The 25,207-nt window shown below is 34.3% G+C and overlaps 1 protein-coding gene across 1 annotated transcript in view; it reads right to left on the reverse strand.

Annotated features, from left to right (window-relative positions):
* Positions 1-832: 832 nt before the first annotated feature.
* Oamb (Octopamine receptor in mushroom bodies) overlaps positions 833-25,207 on the reverse strand; it is a 39,622-nt gene continuing 15,247 nt past the window's right edge. Inside the window, exons 3-7 of the mRNA XM_090115320.1 lie at positions 9,065-9,301; positions 3,067-3,274; positions 2,357-2,504; positions 1,668-1,941; positions 833-1,054 (exon numbers count right to left, since the gene is read on the reverse strand). Of these exons, the coding sequence (XP_089971446.1) occupies positions 833-1,054; positions 1,668-1,941; positions 2,357-2,504; positions 3,067-3,274; positions 9,065-9,301 (1,089 nt within the window). The remainder of the gene's footprint in view (positions 1,055-1,667; positions 1,942-2,356; positions 2,505-3,066; positions 3,275-9,064; positions 9,302-25,207) is intronic.

A 25,207-nucleotide genomic window follows, 5' to 3' on the forward strand; every position in this document is an offset into this window, starting at 1 on the left:
CGCAGAGCTTGACGTCACCTGAAAAGAAAATTATGATATAAATGACTATTTAAATGTTTAGTTCGTTTAACATTTTTGTATGTGTTAATTGGTTGTTAAGGAAAATGTTTCTTGCACGTGTGGTTCTGTGACATGTGCATGCACTTATTAAGCTATTGCATAGCTTCTATCGCGGGCCTTGAGCGCGGAGACCGAATCCAGAAATTTAGTAACGAAAAACCTCACGCTCCCCACTCCGACGGGCGCGGAGGTGTGGCTTGAAGGCATAGCATGCAATAGCTTTACCGCGGCAGTCCCCGAGTGCCACACGTCTTTTTTATTTTTATACCTATCAGCACTTGAAGTAGGAGCTTCTTCGTCCAGCGAATGCGAATGACCATGTACTGGTCTGGGCCGTCTGTTTATTGCATTATCAGTCCCGTCTGACTCCCTTCGCGACCCGCCGCCCGCGCAGAAACACTTGCATATTATTCTCTTGAATGCGAACCTGAGAAAGAGTATTAATTCAAATTAATTTAATTTGCTATCAAGAATGCAGTAAAGAACCTTTATTAAATATTGAACTTTTTTGAAGGATAAAAAAACATTAGGATCAAGGAAGATGTTTGAACTATAGCAAGTTGTAAAACCAATATTGAGTAATTATATGGTGCTTTTTATAATTTTTTGATCACATAAAGCAATTGAGAAATGCATCTTAAGTTATTAATTTAAATAAACAATACAAAGCTTACTTAAACTTGAGAAGATTTACGTATAAGAGAAAAAAAATCGATAATAGAAAGGAAAATAGCGTATCTAAAATTGTTCTCCAAACAAACTAAATTAATTCTCACCTGAAATCCTTAGAAAACAACGCATATATCAAAGGATTGATGGCAGAATTACAATAACCAAGCCAAAACAGAATCGAGAAGATGATGGGCGTAACACAGTCACCACAGAACGCTCGAACCACGTACACACTGAAGAAAGGAAGCCAGCAGAACACGAAGCCCCCGACGATGATGCCGAGCGTCTTTGCAGCTTTTGTTTCCATACGAAATCTTTTGACCTGTAACACATTAGAAACAGCGTTAATTCTAAATCAGAACAGGCAGGAATAAAAAAAATATGGCAAGTCTTAAAAATATATTAAAAATTCGCACGATAGGTCAATAATTATGGACTATATCAGTTATTATTATCATTCGCACTGAAAAAGACAAATTTGCTGGCTTGTAACATTCGGTAGGAGCAATTAGCATTCAAAGGGTTTAAGTATTATCTTTATACATTATAAAAATACTAGCGGTCCGCCCCGGCTTCGCCTGTGGTACATATTTCGCAATAAAAAGTAGCCTATGTCCTTTCTCGGGTATCAAAATATCTCCATACCAAATCTCATGAGAATTGGTTCAGTAGTTTAGGCGTGATTGAGTAACAGACAGACAGACATAGTTACTTTCGCATTTATAATATTAGTATGGATGTTTGTATGAATCCGGAAATCAATGGCGAATATTCAGAGCTGTTTATGTTTTATTAATTAATTCATATTTTGTCGGATAAAATTAAAATATCCGTCAAAAACTGTAAATAGATAACCAGCAACAGAACCAAAGCAAGCGGTGAAGCCACTATAGTCGTAATATTTTTCTATCTCATGTTATTTTATAAATACTTACCTGAGCTTTTATATTTCGCTTTCCCATACGCCGTGTCCTTGGTTTATCCTCTAACTCATCATACAGAGAGCCAGGTGTGAGGTGATGAGGTCTGACCCTCAATCTGCTTTCCGTCAGTTCCCTGCCATCTCTCTCATAATGAACAGCATATAAGGAAGGACTTGGTGAACGACTTGGTGACCTGGAGTTCTCTAAAGCTGGACATATTTGTTCTGATGAAGGGTAGGAGATGGAAATTTTGATTTTCTCGTGGGCTCTGCGGGCGCTTGAATGCCTGGAATTTGGAATTAGTAAATTATTGTAATTTTATAGAATAATTTGTTTTTGACAATAAATTCTCTGTATACAATATACATGCATGCTTAATGTACAGGACACAAGATTGAGTTATTACTAAAAAACATCAGTATGAAAACGTAGCTATAATAGAAATGTTTGGTAAGTATAATTGAGGATTTTCCACGGGGCTCGCCAGTTTTATTGGAAATACCACGCATTATAAATCTTCTGTTTGTTTTATTTTTATCATACATTTTTTGTCATTATAACTATAACCATTTTATAATTTACAATCTTACACGCAGTTGTTTTAAATCTTGTTCAACTTAATGCTTGTACGCGTGTGTATTTATTTAAACTAATATAAATGAACAACAAAAAAAAAATGAACAATAATGTATGTAAAATACCTTCTAATTCTTTCAGGAGATGCGCTCAAAGAAGTGCTAGTGGAATGATTGGATGCTGTAGACAGCGGGGAACCGTGCGGCCTAGCTGAACCTCTACCCCGGTGTATCCTGAGAGTTAGGCGGTTATCGTCGAAGCGGTTTCCTAAACCTGCAGAATAAAATAAATAAAGAACATAGAAGAAGTATTTCTTGCAAAAATGGTAAAGATAAAGGAAACAACAGAATAAGATACATTTGTCTTGTATATTATTTTAAAGCGACATGACATTATATTTTAATCATAGTGAATAGTATCAAAACTAACTCCTCTTTCCATTAGTCAGAAACATCTTGTGAACAATTAATGTGCATTTGAAATATATTAGATCTATTATAGGTACGATGTGCTACGTAAAATGTCACTCTATAAAAATGTAAAAAGAAATAAATTTGGCAAAAAGCACACATAACTTCTTCTTCTTCGAAATATTAACAACAATACGCTTTCTATCTAAGAAAAGAAAAGAAAAATCCAAATTATACACGCAAACATTATTCATTTAACCAAGAAGCGCAACTCAGGGTCCCAAGACACAAGTATTTCACTAAGTTTGGGACCCACTGTCGTACATTAATTGTAAATCATATAATGGACAAATAAATTTATTTCATTTCATTTCATTTATTTTATATACCTACAAACAAAAACCACATAATATTATCTCGCTAACCTTTAGTAGTCCTAAACCCCTGGTTAATAGCCTTCGTGGTCCTCACAGCTGCTTTGTAAATCCTCCAATAGAAGAAGAGCATCACGAACATGGGGATATAGAAGGATCCGAGCGCGGAGTAGACCACGTAGCCAGCGTCGTTTGTCAGCTCGCACGTCCAGGGGCAGGGTGGGTGGATCTCTTGGTTACCTTTGAGCTCGTCTTGTGGCTGGAATAAACAAATAATCACTACATAGTATAAAACAAAGTCACTTTCTCTGTCCCTATGTCCCTTTGTATGCTTAAATCTTTCAAACTACCGCCGCGGGCGGTAAGCTAGTAATTAATAAAAATCGACAGCTTCGCGATTTTGATCTTGAAAAAATCTATAGGTACTAATATTATAAAGCTAAAGAGTTTGTTTGTTTGTTTGAACGCGCTAATCTCTGGAACTATTGGTCCAATTTGAAAAATTCTTTTGGCGTTAGATAGCCCATTTATCGAGGAAGGTATATGCTATATATCATCACCCTAAGACCAACAGGAGTGGAGCAATGCGGGTGAAACCGCGAAGCGCAGCTAGTAATAAATAAAGGACGTTTGAGAGATTCGTGATTTCGATCTTGAAAAAAAGTAGTAAGTATATAATCACTACATACCTACTAAAAAGCAAACTCGCTTGCCACGACTGTCTGCCTGTATATAGTATGTATGACAGTTTATTATTGTTCACCAACGTTGATTATTAGTACATTTTCAGTTTCTTAAAAAGATCCATGCGACGTTTTATAAAAGTAAAATTTTTAGGTGTACAGGAGCGTACATTACACACAATAAATTAATTTAAATTTGAATCTACTTCCAGTTAGTCAAAATAAATAAATATTTTTGTAATATTTATTTTCATTATAATTGACGTCTTCGTTTGGTTATTTGATAAGCGTCCCACAAAATAAAATTATTTTCATCTTTTTCGATTAAGACTAAAAGGCTATTGTATTTTTTGTAAGCCATTGTTGTGTAACAGATTCAGTTCTTTTCCAACCCCTTTCTTTGTAGACAAAAGAAAAAAGTACCGAAGTCGCTTTTAATTATTTTTAAGATGCATATGTAAATAGGTCATGTTTTAAACAAAGAAGTATGAATAGTCACAATATTTGATTGATTTTAAAAACCGAATAGTTCGTGAGTTTTGTTTTGATAAACATTATAAACATAAATGATTTTTGTGTTTTAAACGAACTGACATTTTGCAAAACCACGGGAGCAACGCCTTGTAAAGCCTTGTTTCTTATAAAATATGTCTTCCCGTTCTTAATTTGTTTAAATTTCTGTATAAATGGTCGGATTTGACGTCTACGTGTGCTTATTTAAAAAAAAGAGCGTGTATGCCGAGCACTCGTGTCAGAAGTGAAACTTCTTTCGCAAGATTCAAAGATACTAAAATCATCGCCACTCCATGATGTTACGGTATTACCATGAAAATTATTGCCATATAAATATTAGTCAAGTTGATAACAACTTGCAAACTATAAGCACATTATCTATTTATATTCAAGTAAGCTCTTATATTTACGAACATATTATGGTTGAGTAAAGTTATGTTATTCTATATGTAGTGCATAACCAAAGTTAATTTCGTCCTGAAATCGATGTCACAATGAAACAATTATACGTACCTATATTAACGTAGTGACGTAGTTTCGTTCAGTTTAATAATATATTAGTTTAGTTAAAGATATATGAATTTATAACATAGTGTTTATGTTTTCGTTGATTATGTACCTATTGTTTTTAACTGAGTTTATAGCAGTGTTCATAAATTCGATGGAATTTTCATTTTTAAATCAATTAAAAAAAAAATGGTTGCCTGTAAAGTCGGTTTTACGGGCGAAGATTTTACGTGACAACGTCTTTTTCTCGATCATAGTTGAGTGGGAGAGAGACGCAAGGCATTCGGCGGGCCTCTCTCTCGTTCGGTGACTCATCGTAACGTTACCGAGCGTTACACTTTTTCATAAGTGACTCCCAGTCGCAACCTAATTTAAGACGTTGTCACGTCAAAATGAGAGGTTCTAAAGTTGTCTCTATTTTTTTGATGTTACCTCAGAAGTTTCGAATAGTTGAACAGATTTTGATGATTCTTTTTTTATTTGAGAGCTAGTTTCCTCAGGTTTCGGCATTAGCATGTACAACGTCTTGTTCTAACAATTTAAAGGCGTCTTGAGTGTTTTGTAAGAAAAATTATGTTTTGTATGTAATAATTGTCACAAGTATAGAACTACACCAGCACATAATTGACGACAAGTGAGCAAGGCACTTTCCTTATGGTAAAAACTATAACAAATTTCTAGAAACACGAGCAAAGCCACGTGCGTGCTTGTATAGAATAAATGCGGTGATTTCCAAAAGTCGTTTCAGGCAATTTGGCAACACATTGAATTCTCACCCTCCGATATTACAACATTATGTAAATTTTCGTAACTAGTTTGTTGACCGGACTTTGCTTGTAAATGTGAAATCTAACTCTTTCTTACTCTATTTATTCCTATAGAGATCCATTATTTCTCCGTGAAAGTGTAATAAATATATCAGTCAGATCTCATCTACTGTTTCTGCATGAAAGAGTAACAAACATTCGACCTTCCTTACAAACTTTCAACTTTATAATATGTAGGAATTAAGGATATAATATGAACCTGTCTCTACATATTACCTAACATCTGGTTATTCCAAATCCCCGTATAACGAAAACATATTAAAGTGATAATCAGGGTTCGCGAAACAACTCGATTAAAAGTGAAGAATAAATAAATAATTCATGAAAATCATAATTTTCACCAGCTTATCCTGCTCTCCATTGTGGTTCGCGAAAATCTGGGATTAGTCGCCTCTTTACATTATACTTTAGAGCTCAAGTTATTTTCTATGTTTTGAAATATGCTTCGAAAAAAATTATCGCAAAAATTTTAAGTCTTCTGTAATAATGTTATTTAATGATTTTGGTTTGGACAGCTATTCTTGGATACATAAAATATTACTCAACTAGCTTTCCGCCCGCGGCTTCGCCCGCTTTGTCTAAACATAATAAATTATATACTAAAACCTTCCTCTTGAATCACTCTATCTATTTAGAAAAACCGCATCAAAATCCGTTGCGTAGTTTTAAAGATTTAAGCATACATAGGGACGGAGAAAGCGACTTTGTTTTATACTATGTAGTGATTGAATTTCGGGATTTTATTACGTTACATTATCAAATAAAAAGAAATGTTCACTTTTACACAATTGTAGCTTAATTTTTAGGATATAATTCTGAACATCAAATATTATACTTCGCGTATAGAATACCTCAAGTTTTATTACTCACAATAGAAAACCAGCACAATTGTCCTGGTTTTCAATTGAAAATAAATTTTCCAGTAATACATTTCGTTGTAAATTTTTTATATAGGTACCTATAGTAGCGGATCATGGAATACCTTTAAAAAACTTCTCTAATTAATCTGTGGTGTATATTCTTAGCTATAATAATATGTTCTTACCAATTTGAATCTTTACTAATGTTATAAAGCTGAAGAGTTTGTTTGAACGCGCTAATCTCAGGAACTACTGGTCTAATTTGAAAAATTCTTTCGGTGTTAGATAGCCCATGTATCAAGAAATACATCATCACGCTAAGACCAACAGTAGCGGAGCGATGCGGGTAAAATCGTGGGACACCGCTAGTTAGGTGCGGGTGCTAGAAAGCTAGGGTATCGGGCGGTTCTACCGAATACCCGCGGCCCCGTCAATAAAGCGGCACGGCACGAACACAGTGGAGTTTAGTCGGTAGGACCCTGCACTCAGCAGGGTGAGTCCGACATAACCCAGGGCTCTTCCCCCGAGTGCCCTGGGTATGCCTAAATGCATTCTCCACTATAAAAAAAAGGGTATCGGGCGGTAAAAAGTCAAGGAAACTTTTATTTAGTAAGGTCGAAAAAATCATAAATAAGTAGGTCTTTTAAACGTTCCTTATTTTTCAGGGGTTCATATACAATCTAACTTTCTGAATCAAACTTTTTTTTACAACTGCCAGGAACTGCATTAACAGGCGACCAAAGTCACGAACTTGAACCAACATGTGAAGAGGGTTGACAGCATTTCCCGTGATAAATTATCAACAAGCGATTACTAACCTAAATGCTAAAGGTCAAAGATCGAAAATTGAATAGCAACGGAATCATTGAAATGGCTTTTGATTCGCTTGATTAACAAAATAAGCATCGATTACCGCTTTTCTATTTTCATTCTTTGCTTTCTCATCGCTTTTATCTGAATACTCATTTACTTTATCTTTTATGTGCCTTTACTTTATCTCTACAGATGAAACAGGGCTGGATTAAAATTTCTGTCCGGTTTTTAATGAAGGCCTTATAGGAAAATTTACTAGGGCTCGACTGTAAATCATTACTACGATTTTTCCAGTCTTTTGAGGCTCGGGCTCCTAAGCTGTATTCGCCTAAAGCGCGTCACACACGGTGAAGATACTATAATATTTTATCGAATGACCCGAAATTTTGTGGGTCATTTGTAACAGGATGGCGGTTCTACAGGGGTCTTAGTACGCAATGGCAAAAAGAAAAATGAGGGTCAGAACGCTGATACCGGATACCTTAAGATACTGTAATATAAAATATTACAGTATCTTAAGATAAAATATTATAGTATCTTCACCGTGTGTGACGCACTTAACGGTGCAATTAATGCTCATTCTAACATCACTATGTCAATTTTTTTAGTGTAAACAGGCGTAGAGCATTCTTTCGTTGTTATTAGTGCGTTCGAAAATATTCTATGCAATGTTCTTATAGTGAACAACACTGAATACGACTTTTCGTTTACACTGGCACACGAAAGAATGCTCTTGCTCTATCTAGATCTAGCTCTATGTTCGTTTGGTCTAAATGTACCGTTCGGCACTGGTTATATTGACCTGATCAGAAATGCTTATTTAACAAAAGATGTGTTTTTTCTCCTTTTTGATTAGCGTAGCCAATGATGTTCTTTGCTATTTTCCTTCAGAGACTTCGAAGTTATCCGAATATCTTTTATTGCGTTTAATGATTTAGATTCTGTACAGAATACGTTTTTTTCTTCCGAAATAAGTCATATTAGAGATTAAAAATATCGTGAGCAGATATTATCTTCAACAGAAATTATTTTTCTTCGCAAAAGCTAAAATAGTAAATTCCCGTAATTTGGGTAAGTATATTATGTGTTTGTAACAAGATGTGATCTTCTTAGCTTAAGCTCTCGGCAACAATCTTGTGATTAGAACTATTATAAACATTTATTTATTTTTAAAAGCGCAAATACCTATCGCTAGCTAATCGAGCACCAGCGTCGAGCACATATAATTTATATCTGTCAAATGTCAACATAATTCGTTCAGATGTTTACGTGAACAAACCTTTTCCTCACAAACATTTGCATTTAAAATAGCAGCACGATTTCTAACCTCACCGCCTCTTACTAAAATGTCAAAGCCACGTACAGGTGAATTACTTCCTAATAATACCTTACCCTGCGGAGGTAAGCAGATGACAAAGTACAGAACCCAGACACCCGCAATCAATGCTTTGGCTCGTATCTTGCTCATTATAGACGGGTATCTAACTGGTCTGGTGACTGCTACTTCCTAATTAGAGGATTCAAACTCACCCTTTTATCTTTCCAGCCAACTAGTGGCGGGAAGCAGATCACAAAGGATAGAACCCAGACACCTGCTATCAAGGCTTTGGCTCTTTTCTTGCTCATTATAGACGGGTATCTAACTGGTCTGGTGACTGCTACTCTTAATTACAGGATTCAAACTCACCCTTTTATCTTTCCAGCCAATCAGCGGCGAGAAGCAGATCACAAAAGTACAGAACCCAGACACCAGGTATCAATGCTTTGGCTCGTTTCTTGCTCATTATAGACGGGTATCTAACTGGTCTGGTCACGGCTACTACGTAATTACAGGATTCAAACTCACCCTTTTATCTTTCCAGCCAACCAGCGGCGGGAAGCAGATCACAAAAGACAGAACCCAGACACCAGCTATCAATGCTTTGGCTCGTTTCTTGCTCATAATAGACGGGTAGCTAACTGGTCTGGTGACTGCTACGTAGCGGTCGAGGGAGATGGCGCAGAGGTTCAGTATGGACGCTGTACACATCCACACGTCGACTGCCAGCCAGACGGAACACCAGACGTCTCCGAAGATCCATATCTGGAATATGAATGTTAAGATTAGGAAGAGAAGAAATGAATAACTCCTTTGTTAATATAGTTTTGAACTGTAACGTTATTTAAGTTAGTATATAATCACGATAATATAAATTTATGTACCCAATTAATAAAACATCTTCGATGTATAAAGGATTTTTATTATGCTTTTGTGTTTTCTGTGGGTCTGAAAATTATTATACTTAATCGGGTTTTTCGTTAACCGCGTGTTGGGTCTGCGAGTGGAACATTTATGTAAAATTAGGAAAAAGTAATAATCAAATGAATGGTATGGTATCTACTATCTATTTTAACTAATGAATGGTACTTCAAGATTTTTAGTTGGTTTATAGGAAGATAATAACATGTTTATACGAAGAAGTAACATCGGGAACAACGAAGGTATATATAATATATACTTTATATAAAAAAAATGTGTGCGTGTACACACGTTAGAAGTGAAACTTCTTTATGACCTTATTTTTTAAAAATAATTTACTATATGCAACTTTACAGAAATACGTCGAATCACGCGTGGTAGGCATAAGAAAAAGATGGCGCGCGTAACGAAAAAAATATGTTACACTAAATTTTTTTCCAACCCCGATAAAGAAGTTTCACTTCAAAAATAGTATTACAACAATATGACAGTCACTTTACATAATAAAACAATACGTAAAATAAGAACCTGTAAACAATTTATATACAAACGAATAAATGGAAAATTATCGACGTACTCAATAAAAATCCAATCCGAAGAGTAAATACAGTGAGAGTCCTCAACAGTTTAATCTCTTTTCTGAATGCAAAATACGATTTAACTAAAATTACTGTGTAAATTACGATCGTGGTTAACAAATAAACAATATTCTCATGTTCAGACGCGAAATTTCATGCCTTTAATATGCCATTAAGCTTAGTTGTATTATGCCTATTTATCTTTAAATAAATTATAGTAATTAATACTAGAAGTACTATACTAAAAATATACAAATCTATACAAGTATACAAGTACATACATATTATACAAGTCTATTCCAAATAGCCCCACTCCAATTGGTTTAATGCTCTAAGCCAGTATACCTAAATGTGATTTAAGTCAATAAAAATAAACTTTATTTTTCATTTTTAAAACGTTAGCAAAATCAACAACAACAACATGCTTCAAAACTACCTTCAAGAAATATCATACTTTATAAGACAAAACTCAGGAGATGAATTTCATCCCTATTTTAACCTATTTCTATATATCTATTCTATTTCTATTTAAAGTTAATTAAACATTGCTCTTACGAACTACAGTTTTCAATCGATCGTTCTAAAGATACGAACAAATTGAGAAGGGAAATAAAATCTATCTTAACGTTATGTCTGTTGCGGTTTAGATATCTTTCGTGTATTTTCTATTTTGAGATCAGAAAAGAGTCTGTTACATTATTATTAGTTTTAAGACTTGTAGAAGAATGTGTATTGTTCAATTTAATATTATATTTTATGTTTCTCAAAATTTATTGATATGTGTAAAAATTATAATGGTGCGATACAATTTTTTGAAAATCTTTCTGTTTTGGAGCAATCAGAACTCGACTTTTCTCACAGCACCTATACTTATATTTATTGTACCGGCATAAATTTTATCTATGATATTGTTTAAAGTCTACGTGTAAGAATTTAATTAATAAAATAAAATTAAACGACTAAAATACATTTCATTATTACCTTTACAAATAAGTATTACAAGATTTCACTTTATTAAAATTATAACAATTGCAATAAAACGAAAATTCTCAACCACTGCTATTCATGTTTCGAAAATTTAAGTTGTAGTTAGTGCTTTTGTTTATACTTCGATAATGCGCTGATTCCTACAATTTAGTATTGCCAAAGATTTATGTATGACTAGATGCCGTAAAAACTAAAACAAACCACGAATTTGACAATAATAGTATGGCACTATAACATATTGTGTTATGGCTTCATAGACCAGAAGTAATCTCAACTTAATAATCAGAAAAAAAAACTTTTCAGTTATTAACCAACACAAAAACCTTTCTGTATTTAATTTATGACTCAATATTGCTTAAGTTATAGCCATGCTGTGTAACATTTCCCATACAAATACCTTTACGGAATCATTACAATCGGTTTACAATCCACAGAGAGCAGCTTCGTGCTGAAATTGCTTCGCGTGGATGCTGGTTCTGTGTAGACCCGCCTATTTTTACGCGAGCATTATAAATTTAGAAATAACTTTTTAACGAATATTAAACCCATCACACTATTACTCCGCTCACTCAACACAATTCTAACATGGTATAAGTAGGTATAATAATGAAAAATCGCGTTAAATGCGACCTCTAGTATATCTAAATCCGTGAATGACGCAGTAACTACACAAAACAGCCCCGAAAGTGTTATTTTGTGTTTTATTACCCGCCCACGCCGCTGTAAAACTGTACAATCGTTTTATAATGTTTTACTACATTCGACTTTATGTAGTTTTAAGTAATGTTTTTAACACGCTTTTATTAGCTTCACCTGTATGTTTGTGTGTAACCACATGTAACCGACTAGGTACTTTAATTTTTGACACACTTTAAACCGACAGATTTAATTGAAACTTTGTAAACGTATCAACGATCGGTGACATTAAAATATAATAATAATTTCATGAGGATAAGCGAGTTTTTTTTTAACTATATTAATTATTACAGTCAAAAGAGCAGGTCAAATTAAATCTTGATAAGGAATAAAGAGATCATTTTTAAAGGGATTAGAAGCGACTCTATGAGGAAATACTTATAAGTTCATGGCCAAATGTCGTAATCATTTCGTTCATTGACCTAGTATTTAGTAATTTTATCAGATTTTGTAAAGCAATAGCTTTTATAACACTTTATGATTTGGTTAGATAGAAATAGAATACATGTCTTTATGTCTGTGTTATACATTTTTCCATACTCTATCTTCTCGCAGCTCCATTCAAGATTTTTCATTATGCTAATTATTATATTAGATTAATATTCATATTTTTTAATATAATATTACTATGCTTAAACACATAATAAACACAGATCGAGTTCATGATAGGTATAACATTGATATTTTCTGCTTTACTTAATTTCCATAACAATTTTTAAGTACATATATCCTTAATGTCTACAAACTTTTACTACTAAAAATACTTACTCATTTATTTCGCTTTAATATTTTACGAAACATTATCAGTAGGTGAATATAAAAACAGGTCATATTTCAGGCTGCCCTAATGACTTTTTTATCGATACAAATTATACGTTTACAAGTTCTGGGTCATTTTCCTACGCTGAATGTGACATTTATACTGTTGTATATCAAATGACCATTATAATTTATAATGTGTGCTTTTATAATTGTGCTGTTTTCAAGTAAATATAGGAGACATATGAAATTTTCTGTTTTTGGCTTTCGTCATATTTGAATTTATTTTCATATTGGGTGGGTACTGTATTTGTATAAAGCTCAATTGCGATATTTCGGTATATCATCTAGATACTATAATATTATAAAGCTGAAGAGTTTGTTTGTATGAACGCGCTAATATCAGGAACTACTGGTCTGATTTGAAAAATTCTTTCGGTGTTAGATAGCCCATTTATCGAGGAAGGCTATTGACTATAGGCTATGCACATCACTAAGACCAACAGGAGCGGAAGAATGCGGGTCAAACTGTGGGGCACAGCTAGTGACGTATAAGTATTTTAATTTCCTTATTTACCGCTATTTATTAAACTAAATGGCTGCATATTACATTCGATGTCCCCGAATTTCATTATTTTGTGCTGTTTAATCGATAGCTGGTAGTGGATTTTCTTAACAAACTGCTTTTCTTTTCCATCAAAAATGCGTAGTTTTTGTGAAAATCGAAATTGAAAATGATATTTTTTAAGGTTATTTTTGTACTAAAAACGCAACTTAAAGTAAAATCTAGGCCATTATAGTATCAAAATGTCTAATTATCACACTCACACGCATTATTTTTAAATATATTTACGTACCTATTACTTTATTTACATATTACAATTTATTTTGTTAAAATAGTATTTTAACAATTTAGTATAGCCAAAAATCGTTCCATATTTTGTATTCATAACAAGCCACAGATAACACAGATTAGTTAATATGACGCAGATCACAGATTAGCAATACAAATATACTAGCTTATCATAGAGTATAATTTTTTTTTTTTTTTTTTTTTTTATTAAATAAGGTTGCTAATTAAAATAGCACCTTATACAAATTACAATCTAGCCTACAAGACTAATAAGTAATTTTATGTTAACCTAAATTTCTAAATAACTTATTCTAAGAGAGTGTCCATTGTCACTTGCTTAGTGTCTGTTAAGGGGAAGTAAGTCACTTTGCTCGTGTGCTTTGGTATACAGATAATTGTCACTGTTCACTTTTCACTTATCACTACACTAACTCAAAAGGTTTAGTCCTTTTTAGTCTTCGCACTAGGTCCGTGGTATCAAGGAGCTGGATAGCCTCAACATTCACGTGATGATGAAGTCGATGTTGATGAGCTTCTGCATGTTTTTGAACAATTTTGTCCACGGTGTCCACTTTTAGGTCACGGTGGAGGTCACCATTACGGATGTACCAGGGGGCATTTACAATGTCTCTCAGTACTTTATTTTGGAAACGTTGTATTATGTTAATGTTGCTTTTTTTGGTACAGCCCCACAGCTGAATACCATACGTCCATACTGGCATGAGGACTTGTTTGTATATGAGAAGCTTATTATGTATCGACAACTGGGAGTATCTTCCAAGAAGCCAATACAATTTCTTATAGCGCAAGCCTAATTCTTCTCGCTTCTTCTTGACGTGAGCCTTCCAGCGTAGCTTAGCGTCAAGCGTCATACCAAGGTATTTCGCCGTGTTAGCATAAGGTATTTGTTGGCCATTAAGGAGTATCGGGACAATCTGTGTTCTTTTGTTTGTAAAATTTATGTGAACGGATTTTGATTCGTTCAATCTTATCCGCCATTTCCGAGTCCATTCATAGACCTGGTTCACAGCTTCTTGGACTTTATCTCCTGCTTCCTGGTAAGTGATGCCTGTGGCCATGATAGCAGTGTCGTCAGCAAATGTTGCAGTAATGTTTTTTTCTAATACTGGGATGTCACACGTGTACAAAAGGTATAGGATGGGACCTAAAACACTTCCTTGTGGCACACCAGCTCGTATTTCCTTGAGGTCCGAGAAGGCATCGTCTTGTCGAACTCTAAAGACTCGATTGGTTATATACGATTCTAAGATATCTGAAATTTGTTTTGGTAGCATTGTTCTTATTTTATGAATGAGACCTTTGTGCCAAACCTTATCAAAAGCCTGTGCGACATCTAAAAACACTGCTGAACAGACTTTCTTTTCTTCAAACGCTTTTTCGATGACATTTGTTAATCTGTGAACTTGATCTATTGTGGAGTGTTTCTTTCTAAATCCAAATTGGTGTTCTGGAATTATTTTCTTCTCATCAAGTATTGGCATGATCCGTTTAAGTAACAGTTTTTCAAAAAGTTTTGATACTATTGGTAGCAACGAGATCGGTCGATATGATGTTACATCGTTTGGCGGTTTTCCTGGCTTTAATATCATAATAACTTCAGCAACTTTCCACAAATTAGGCACATATTTCAACCTAAATGCAGCGTTAAAGAGTGTTGTTAATTTGATTATAGCTTTGCGAGGCAAATTATGCATTATTTCGCCTGTGATTAAGTCAAACCCCGGAGATTTTTTTGGGTTAATACTAAACTTAATTTCGTTGGAGATTTCTTTGGGTGTTACAGACTTTATTTGTAATTCTTCATTAAGGTTTTGATCTTCAGGTAGTTCATTTGCGTCATCATCATATGGCTTAAAGATATTTTCCAGATGTTGCGCAAATCTTTTAGCTTTTTGTTCATTGTGGATAGCCCATTTTCCATTTTCTTCCTTAATTGGTGGAATATGCAGAACGGGTCTATTCATATGTTTCGTAGCTTTCCAGAGTGAGTAGTCTGTGCAGCGATCGTTAGTCAGTTTTTTGAGATATGACGTCATATTAGCGTCATTTAGTTTTTGTATCTCTCTTTGTAGCTGTTTTGTGAGATTATTTAGTAGCTTTTTATCACCAGGAAAACGAGTTTGGTGCCACCGGTTTCTCTGTTTTCTCTTTTCACGTAAAAGTTCGATAATGTTCTTCGGGTAGACTGCTCCCCTGTGACAAGGGTGACTATCTGGTGTGTTTCTCCATGCTGCTTGTTGTATGTCTACCATAAATTTTTCGACTTCAATGTCAAGTTGTTCTGGATTTTTTAATAGTATATTAAGTTTTATATGTGTGTCCAAGTCGATTCTAAAACTGTTCCAGTCTGTTTTCTTATTTACTAATCTTAGGTTATTATTCTTATTTATAATATTTATACATAATTTAAGAATTATGGGCGAGTGGTCTGAACTCATATCGTTCATACTCTTTATATCTAAATAGTTAGATGATATATTTTTATATATAAAGAAATCCAATAGGTCGGGTATTTTGTTTGGATCTGTAGGCCAATAGGTTGGTATGCCCGTAGATGCAAAGTTACAGTTCATATATTTCATGGCACTTAGAAGTTCTTTGCCTTTAGGTGTAATCAACCTGGAGCCCCAATGGGTATGTTTGGCGTTAAAGTCACCACCAACAATAAATCTGTCGCCAAAACTCTTGAGAAGGCTAACGTATTTCTCTTTATTAAAAGATTCTCTCGGTGGGAAATACAAGGCTGATATAGATACAGGACCACGTTTGGTTTCAACGCATACTGTTACGGCCTGTACTTCTTGTTCTTCGATTTTACTTATTTCATAGTGCTTCAACTTTTCTTTTATTATCACTGCACTTCCACCTCTAGCTGTATTATTTGGGTGAAGTGCAAGATATACTTTGTAACCTTTAAATTTAATGTATGATTGTTTGGTGAAGTGTGTTTCCGATACTAAGCACACGTCAATATTTTCTATTTCAAGGACAATTTGTAATTCATTGTGGTGTTTAAGAAGCCCATTGGCATTCCATTCCATTATGCTAAGTATTTGAGTCATTTTTTGGCAGTAGATGTAGCATTTCTATTGCTACTTTCCAGTTTCCTTAGTCTCTCGTCAAATGTGGACATAAGGCTTAAAATTTGGTTGAGTTTTCCTTCAACGCTGTCTTTCATTTGTTTGCTTCCTTTCGTCTGGTTACCACTCGCGATTTGTGCAAAAGTGATGTGCTTACTTACTTGCCTGCTTTCTTTCACAGCTGGAACCACTTTTGTATCTGCTGTTTTCCGCTGATTTGGGATATTTAGTTTTTTTGTCGCTTTATTTTTAAGCGTCTGCATTTCTTTTGCTACCATGCATCCTCTATAGTTCGCAGGATGTGGAGCGCCACAATGCACACACTTTGGCTTTTCTTCTGCTGGCTTTTTACAATCTTTAGTTAGATGTTTACCAGTGCACTTTACACATCTTGGATCCTTGGAGCAATATTTTTGGGTGTGCCCGTAGGCTTGACATCTTTTACACTGAGGAACTAATTTAGAGGTTTTCAAGGGATGGATTTCCACCCTGCATCCTAATATAGACGTTATCTCATAGATTTTGTTTATTTCCTCTCCGTCATTAAAGGTAAGCATGAACATATTGAGAGGTGTCTTGTCCTTCCACCTCAGCTTGTTTACTGCCTCCTCAACTTTGAAGCCTTTTCTTTTCAGGTCTTCTACAATTCTATCTGGGTTGCATGTATGGTGCAATTTCTTAGCTATAACTCGTATTGGTCTTAATTGTTTGTTTTCATAGGAATGCCAATGAAAGCCATCGGCAGTCAAAGAGTATAAATGATACATTTTAATTTTTAATGTTTTTTTTATAGCTCACTTGCTTCAGTTTTTAAAATCGATTAACTTTTACTTTTAGAATTCAAATAGGTAGCGAGGAGCGAAGCGACGAGCGTGTTAGGTTAACTGTTAACTGCCGCACGAGCCGAGCGAGCGAAGCGAGCGTGCCGCGGCAGCGGCCGGCGAGTGCCAGAAGCGACTTTAGGGCGATTCCCACTCAAACAAAAAAAAACTACGTAGGTTTAAACAACCTGTTTGTATTTTATTTATGTATCGTAAAATTTTTGTTATTATCAAATGCTATCTAAATTAAAATTACGAATTAGTGTCTAGTCGTCCGCTAAACGGATGAATAAAATAAATTAGTCGTCCGATTACCGGATGAATAAAATAATTTAATCGTCCGATTACCGGACGAATAAAATAATTTAATCGTCCGATTATTCGGATTACTAGATAACCTTTTAACACTAAAGCTAGTTGGGTTGGACTAAAGCAAAGGGGGCTCAGGACTTAGAAAATTTTTGATGGAGTTGGTGTCATTATAACACCTATTTATCGTAAAGATATTGTTTTATCGTAAAGATTACGCTAATATAAGCATGTTTTATAGGAAAAACTTTTCTCTAAAATAAAAAATGGCCGAGATATGCGCCCTCAATTCGTTAGGTTAGGTTTAGGTTAGGTTAGCCTTTAGGTTAGGTTAGGTTGGGTTTCTTAAAAAAAAAACTACACAGAAACGGGGCTCCGTCGACGCGCAAAAAAAATCAAGTTTAGGTTATGTTAGCCGTTAGGTTAGGTTAGGTTAGGTTTCTTAAAAAAAATACACAGAAATAGGAGCCCCGCGAAGCGGGGCTCCGTCGACGCGCAAAAAAAATCAAATACCTACGTGTGCCCTCCTCCCCCCTCTCTTCCCCTTACAATAATACGTGCGGCAGTTCTCTAAAGAATTATCGGACGATTAAATTATTTTATTCATCCGGTAATCGGACAACTAATTTATTTTATTCATCCGTTTAGCGGACGACTAGCGCTGTCCTTAAAATTATTTTTGACAAATTCATTTTAAAAATCACTTTCGAATTATATTTATTATCTACAATTGTGAACGCGTCATATAACATTTATTATCTATAATGGCATGTCGTAAATACGTGGTAAATACAAACTTACATTTTTCAGGTAATATAATTTAAGAAATTGTTATAAATAAATTAATAATACGGCAATATATTTAAAAATATTGCCTGTGTGCGAGATTACTAGAAGTTTTAATACGACAATGGTATAAAAGTGTCGTTTTTAGTACAAAAATAACCTTAAAAAAAATAATTTTCATTTTCGATTTTCACAAAAACTACGCATTTTTGTTGGAAAAGAAAAGCAGTTTGTTAAGAAAATCCACTACCAGCTATCGATTAAACAGCACAAAATAATGAAATTCGGGGACATCGAATCAAATATTTAACCAACTAAATATTTCAAATAAGTAAGTAAAATTTTAAGTTGTTTTTACCACTTTTACACCCTTTTACGCACTTGTAAATAATTTTATGCAAATAGAGCACTCCACCATGAAAAGTATCGTAAATCTTTGTCAAACATAATCAAAGAAAACAATCTTCAATTCTATTGGCCAGGGAGTCACGATAAGGAAAAAATAAAAATGAAGGAAAAATACTTCTTCTATCAATACTAATAGATAATATTATCCTGCTAATATTATAAATGCGAATGTTTTAACTTTTTAAGTATATTAAAATATGCGAAAGTATGTTTTTCCCTCCCTAGTCCTTCGCGCAAAAACTGCTGAACCGATTTTCATGAAATTAGGCACACACATAGAGGGTAACATACATTAACGCATAGGATAGTTTTTATCCCGAAAATACCACGGACACGAGAACTATGCGGTACGAGAACTATGAACCTTCCGCTACGCAGGCGAAGCTGCGGGCGAAAAGCTAGTGTAGGGACACACATATGCAATTCGCTGCTACAGCTAGTAATATTATAAAGCTGCAGTGTTTGTTTGAAAGTGGTAATTTCAGGAACTACTGAAACGATTTCAAAAATTCTATCATTGAAGATGTAAGGCACTTGTTGTTAGATTTGGCTCCGGTTGGATTAGCATAAAAACTATGAAAAATTTGAATTTAAAATGAATTTTAACAAAGTCAAGCAAATTTTTAATGTGCAATAATTTATTAAAATATTACTTAAAATGGATCTCTCCTGGGTATAATGAAAATATAGCTCTGTCATTTTTCCACTATAAAAATAAAACTGATAAGACATCATGGTAAACTCCGTCTTTGATATAACCAAAGAACACAATCAGTATCTCAATTGCATTGTGATCCAATAGAATTCTATTATTAGATAGTGAAGCTAAAAAGATAACATAAATTATTGCTTTGTTAAATTTCTACTTCAATGCATTTTAGCTTGGAACTGGGGAAAATATCGTTTTGTCGAATACTTTTGCTTTAGGTATGCCTACATATTTCGTGTAGGGATAATTTTATTTTATTCTATATTTTAAAATAACTATACTAAAGATAGTATAGTTATTTTTTAAAGAACGTGGTAAGTGATTTATGTTTTATATGTTAATTCAGACAGAATATTTGATTCAATTCATTAATTTTCACTTATAATACCTCAAACATAACATCTGGAGCAAATTTTCAAACCCAATGAAGAGAATGAACACTTCACTTTAGTAGAAGAAACAGCAAATGATGAGCTAGAAATAAGACTAGTCACTCCAAGAGAAGTATCCAGTGAAATTAAACGACTTAGCCGAAAGAAAACACCTGGCTATGATCTCATTACTGGAGAAATCCTTAGAAACCTTCCGCGGAAGGCTATTGTCAAATTAACTACAATCATTAATGCTACCTTTAGGCTTAAGTGTGTGCCTGATGTGTGGAAAATAGCCGAAGTTATAATGATACCAAAACCTGGTAAACCGCCACATGAGACTACTTCATACCGGCCGATCTCTCTGCTGCCGATCATGTCAAAATTATTTGAAAAACTTTTCTTGAAACGGTTAAAACCCATAATCGAGGAAAGAAACTTAATTCCTGAGTACCAATTTGGATTCAGAGAACGCCATTCTACAATAGATCAAGTACATAGGATAACCAATATAATTGAAAAGGCTCTAGAAGAAAGAAAAGTTTGCTCCACGGTATTTTTGGATGTGGCGCAAGCATTTGATAAAGTATGGCACGAAGGGCTTATATACAAACTAAGAAATATGCTCCCAAAACAGTTTGCTGACATCTTAGAGTCTTACTTATCACAACGTATGTTTAGAGTAAGACAAGATGATGCATATTCAGAGCTTAAGCCTATAAAAGCTGGAGTACCGCAAGGAAGTGTCCTGGGTCCTATTCTGTACTTGTTGTACACTTGCGATATTCCTGAGTTAGAGAACAACACCATTGCAACATTTGCGGATGACACAGCTATAATGGCTACAGGTGACACTCATGAAGAAGCAGTAGAAAAAGTTCAGACAGCTGTTAATACGATCTTTGACTGGACGAAAAAATGGAGAGTAAAACTCAATGAGTCTAAATCTATTCACATAGACTTCACAAACAAAAAGCCAAATTATCATCCGGTATACATAAATAATCATGTAATACCTTGTCAAAATACAGCGAAATACCTGGGTATGACTCTAGACGCAAAGCTTCGCTGGAAGGCTCATGTCAAAAAGAAACGCGAGGAGCTAGAGCTTCGCTATAAGGCTATGTACTGGCTAATTGGCAAGCATTCTACACTTTCAAAGCAAAACAAATTACTCTTGTATAAACAAGTCCTTATGCCTTTGTGGACTTATGGTAGTCAGCTTTGGGGCTGTACCAAACAAAGTAATATCACTATCATACAACGATTCCAAAATAAAGTGCTGAGAGAGATCGTGAATGCTCCCTGGTACATTAGAAATGACGACCTACATCGGGACCTTAAAGTAGATCTCGTCACGGACATAATTAAAAAAAACGCCGAAGCTCACGAACGCAGACTTCACCATCATGTGAACGTCGAGGCTATCCAGCTCCTTGACAACACGGACATAGTGAGAAGACTAAAAAGGACAAAACCTTTTGAGTTAGTTTAGTGAAGTGTCAGTGTAATATAGTGAGTGCTATTCATAAAGAACACATGAACAAAGTGTCTTCGCCTTAAATAGAGACATTAAGAAAAGTGTTAATGGACACATTCTTAGACATACTATACCTAGCAAATTAAGTTAGATTTATATTACTCATTAGCCTATAGTAAAGGGCTAGATCGTAATTTTCAATAATGATACCTTAGGTTCATTATTTTAGGTAAAAAAAAAAACTTATAATACCTACCACAAGAGCTTCAAAATTATCGGGTATTTTCCGATAGGTTCGTTGCAAACAAATGAAGGAGTCAAGTTTTTAAAAAATCACGAGCGCGAAGCTCATTCATTGAGGAAGGATCACGCTAAGATCACCAGGAGCGGAGCCACGCGCGCGGGTTAAACTGCGGAGCGCAGCTAGTGATGCAATAATTAGGATAGATTACATACTTACACATTACATTTATTTTTATTGTACATTTTTCTGGGATATTATAACATAAGTGATAAAATCACAAACGGAACAATAGCATTATTAATTAATAAAAGCTACTTGCATTTAATATTACGCTTTATCTCCATAAAATTATCTTATATATAAAATTCTCGTGTCACAATGTTAGTCTGCATACTCCTCCGAAACGGGTGGACCGATTCTCATGAAATTTTCTGTGCATATCGGGTAAGTCTGAGAATCGGCCAACATCTATTTTTACGGGCGGGCGGCGGGCGGGCGGCGGGCGGTACCACGGGCGAAGCCGGGGCGGACCGCTAGTAATATATAAAGTTCAGTTATTTCCAATGTCTATCCAAAATATGATAAAAGTTTCAAAATAAACACGAACAATGGTCTAATATTATCTACAGTTTATTTCAATATTTTTAATCACCGCATAAATCTCTAAGGAATTCATTTAAAAATAACGGAAGATTCGTTTCAATGCGAATATGAATTATTCATCATTTGTTATTCAACTGAAACAAGATGATAATTAAAAAAGGGTGCGTGGATTTAAAAAAAAAGCGTTTGACATAGTATTATTTTACTAAATACTAGCTGTGCTCCGCGGTTTCACCCGCATTGCTCTGCTCCTGTTGGTCTTAGCGTGATGATAATATATAAGCCTGCCTTCCTCGATAAATGGACTATCTAACACCGAAATAATTTTTCAAATCGGCCCAGTAGTTTCTGCGATAAGCGCGTTCAAACAAACAAACTCTTCAGCTTTATAATATTAAGTATGGATACCTATTTAGTTTACTTACTGGAAATTTTTAGACTATAGAATGGTGTTGGTTACGAAGTACATACAGGGAAGTTTCTTGGTATTATCTATGTTAATTTGACATGATTTTATAAGAAATCTAGTTCAACAAATAAAAGTTGTAGTTTAAGTTTACAACGTATTATGTTATTATTTTAAAAATGCTATCTAAATATCCACTTATATCCTATATTTGGTAGACTTAAATTATGAATAGTTTAGTACTAAATAAATAAAAATAATTTGGAAAATCCAAAAGTGCACGCCTCATAATTTTTTTTTAATAAATATTTATTAATTATTATTTTTGTTTATTTAATAACAATTAAACCACATCGAATCAGACCCTGAAAAATGAAAGGGTTCTATTCCTGAGCATACTCAAGCGTAAGAGAAAAAAAAAGACTCGATTAGTAAAGTATTTCGGTCGCTATCGTGTTAACAAGAAAAAGGATCCGCACATACAGACACACGGACGTCCAAGACAGAACTTTTTTAAACTGTTTTTTAACTAGTTTAAATAACAAAAATGACATCAAAAATATCATGAACGTTAAAAATAGTGTTTTTTCTTAATATGTGTGTGTATGTATTATCTTACAAGTGCAATGTATGATACATAAAGACATTTTAAGTTTGAAAAATCAGATGTTTTGCGCGAAGTGACAGTAGTACCCACCTCAACGCTTCGCTTATGAGGCGTGCAATAGTAGTAATAGATTTAGAAGTTAAAGATTTTTAACTGGTTTTAAACGCTAATTATTCATTATATTATTTTCCTGACGTTTCGAACACTTTACAACTTTTACTTTTACTTTCGAACTTTTACAGCGAGCGTGGTCACAGGCAGACAGACAGTAATAGATAAATAAATTAAAGATAATATACATTAAAGTGTAGGTAAGTATCAACAATAACAACAAACTCTAAAAATGTCGCACAAAACCATTCTCCACGTGGAAAAGTTCATCACTTCAATTCACTTTGTATAATCTGCAATCGTAACAGATATCGTAATGGAAAACGACTGATAATAATGGAGCAGAATATTCAATAAAATATCCAATAATAAAATCACCCAGATACAAAAGGAAACGAAAACGTTACGTAATTTGTTAAACGCAAGACTTTATATACCACTAGCTTTCGGCCCGCGGCTTCGCCCGCGTGTTCAAATAAAAACAGGCATAGTTCCCGTTCCCGTGGGATTTCCGGGATAAAAACTATCCTTTGTATTAATCCAAGTTACCCACTATATGAGTGCCAAATTTCATTGTAATCTGTTCAGTAGTATTTGCGTGAAAGAGTAACAAACATACACATAGACATCCATCCTCAAAAACTTTCGCATTTATAATATTAGTAGGAAGGATAGGACTAAATGTACACCCCGGATTTTCCTGTGGTCGAAGAATTGATTGTACCAACTCAGAAACCTTCATGGGCTCATTCACAACACTGCTGAAAATCATCACGTGATCAATTGCAGTTTACGATACTATAAAGGAATTTTTTAACAAAAAAAAAACTTACCTGCCTTCCTATTCCTGTCAACAAGTCCATATTTAAACGGCCTACACGGAAGGCACCAGCTTCCAAATAATGAAAAAAAAAGTCCCAAGTTCTAAGGTAAAAAAATAAAAAGTTTGTTCGTGTAAGAGAAAATGAGTAACGCAAGAAATTACTAAATATTCAAATAATGATCTGAACATCGTAATATTACCGAATAAAATAAACAAAGATTAAAATTACCTTCATAAAGATAGCTGAGAGGGAAAAATACAACATCAGGACGTAAACGACTTACCCCAGGTAAGATGGAGCCTGAGAATGTAATTCAAATATTTACGATTCACGTAAAACATTAGCGTTGAATAAATAAATGGTCCCGAGTTGCGTCTCCCCTTGAAGAATACTTTAACGTTAAGTGGTTTATAGGCAACAGTAAAAAACCATAGAACAGCCAACAGTATAAAAAAATTCGACGAAACCAAAAATCATTAGATTCAGATTAAGATGTGATTTATAAGTGACTAGCTTACCGCCCGCGGCTTCGCCAGCTTTGTCTAAAACCTAATGAATTATAATATATTAAAACCTTCCTCTTGAATCACTCTATTAAAAAAAACCGCATCAAAATCCGTTGCGTAGTTTTAAAGATTTAAGCATACAAAGGGACATAGGGGCATAGGGACAGAGAAAGCGACTTTGTTTTATACTATGTAGTGATAGTGATGATGTAACTAACACGATATTTAACCTATAACACTCAGGAGTGATGTACGAAGTTCATATATCAAATGGTGAAAGATTTTTCAAAATCATTGAAAGGAATAATGCGGGTTCGAACTTCGAATCCCTAAAAAATATAGGCCTACAGCCATCTCCTAGTACAATAGTCTTGTTAAAATTAATCAGTTGACGAGACTTTATTACATACATAATAGTAATACTTATACCCTATATTATACAATTAAAATGTCTTTATTACTTTTGAGAAATTAATTCTAAACAAATATTATGACGAATTTTATGACACACAGAAGAAAAAGCATAGGTAGGCTCCGTTGAAATTATACAAACCCATTTAACTACGGCATTTAATCTGGTTTTAATTTCAT

Source organism: Colias eurytheme, chromosome 23 (assembly GCF_061535395.1).
Source record: "Colias eurytheme isolate Ceu_HAF_F1 chromosome 23, ilColEury1 Martin Lab GWU primary, whole genome shotgun sequence".
Classification (NCBI taxonomy): Eukaryota; Metazoa; Arthropoda; class Insecta; order Lepidoptera; family Pieridae; genus Colias; species Colias eurytheme.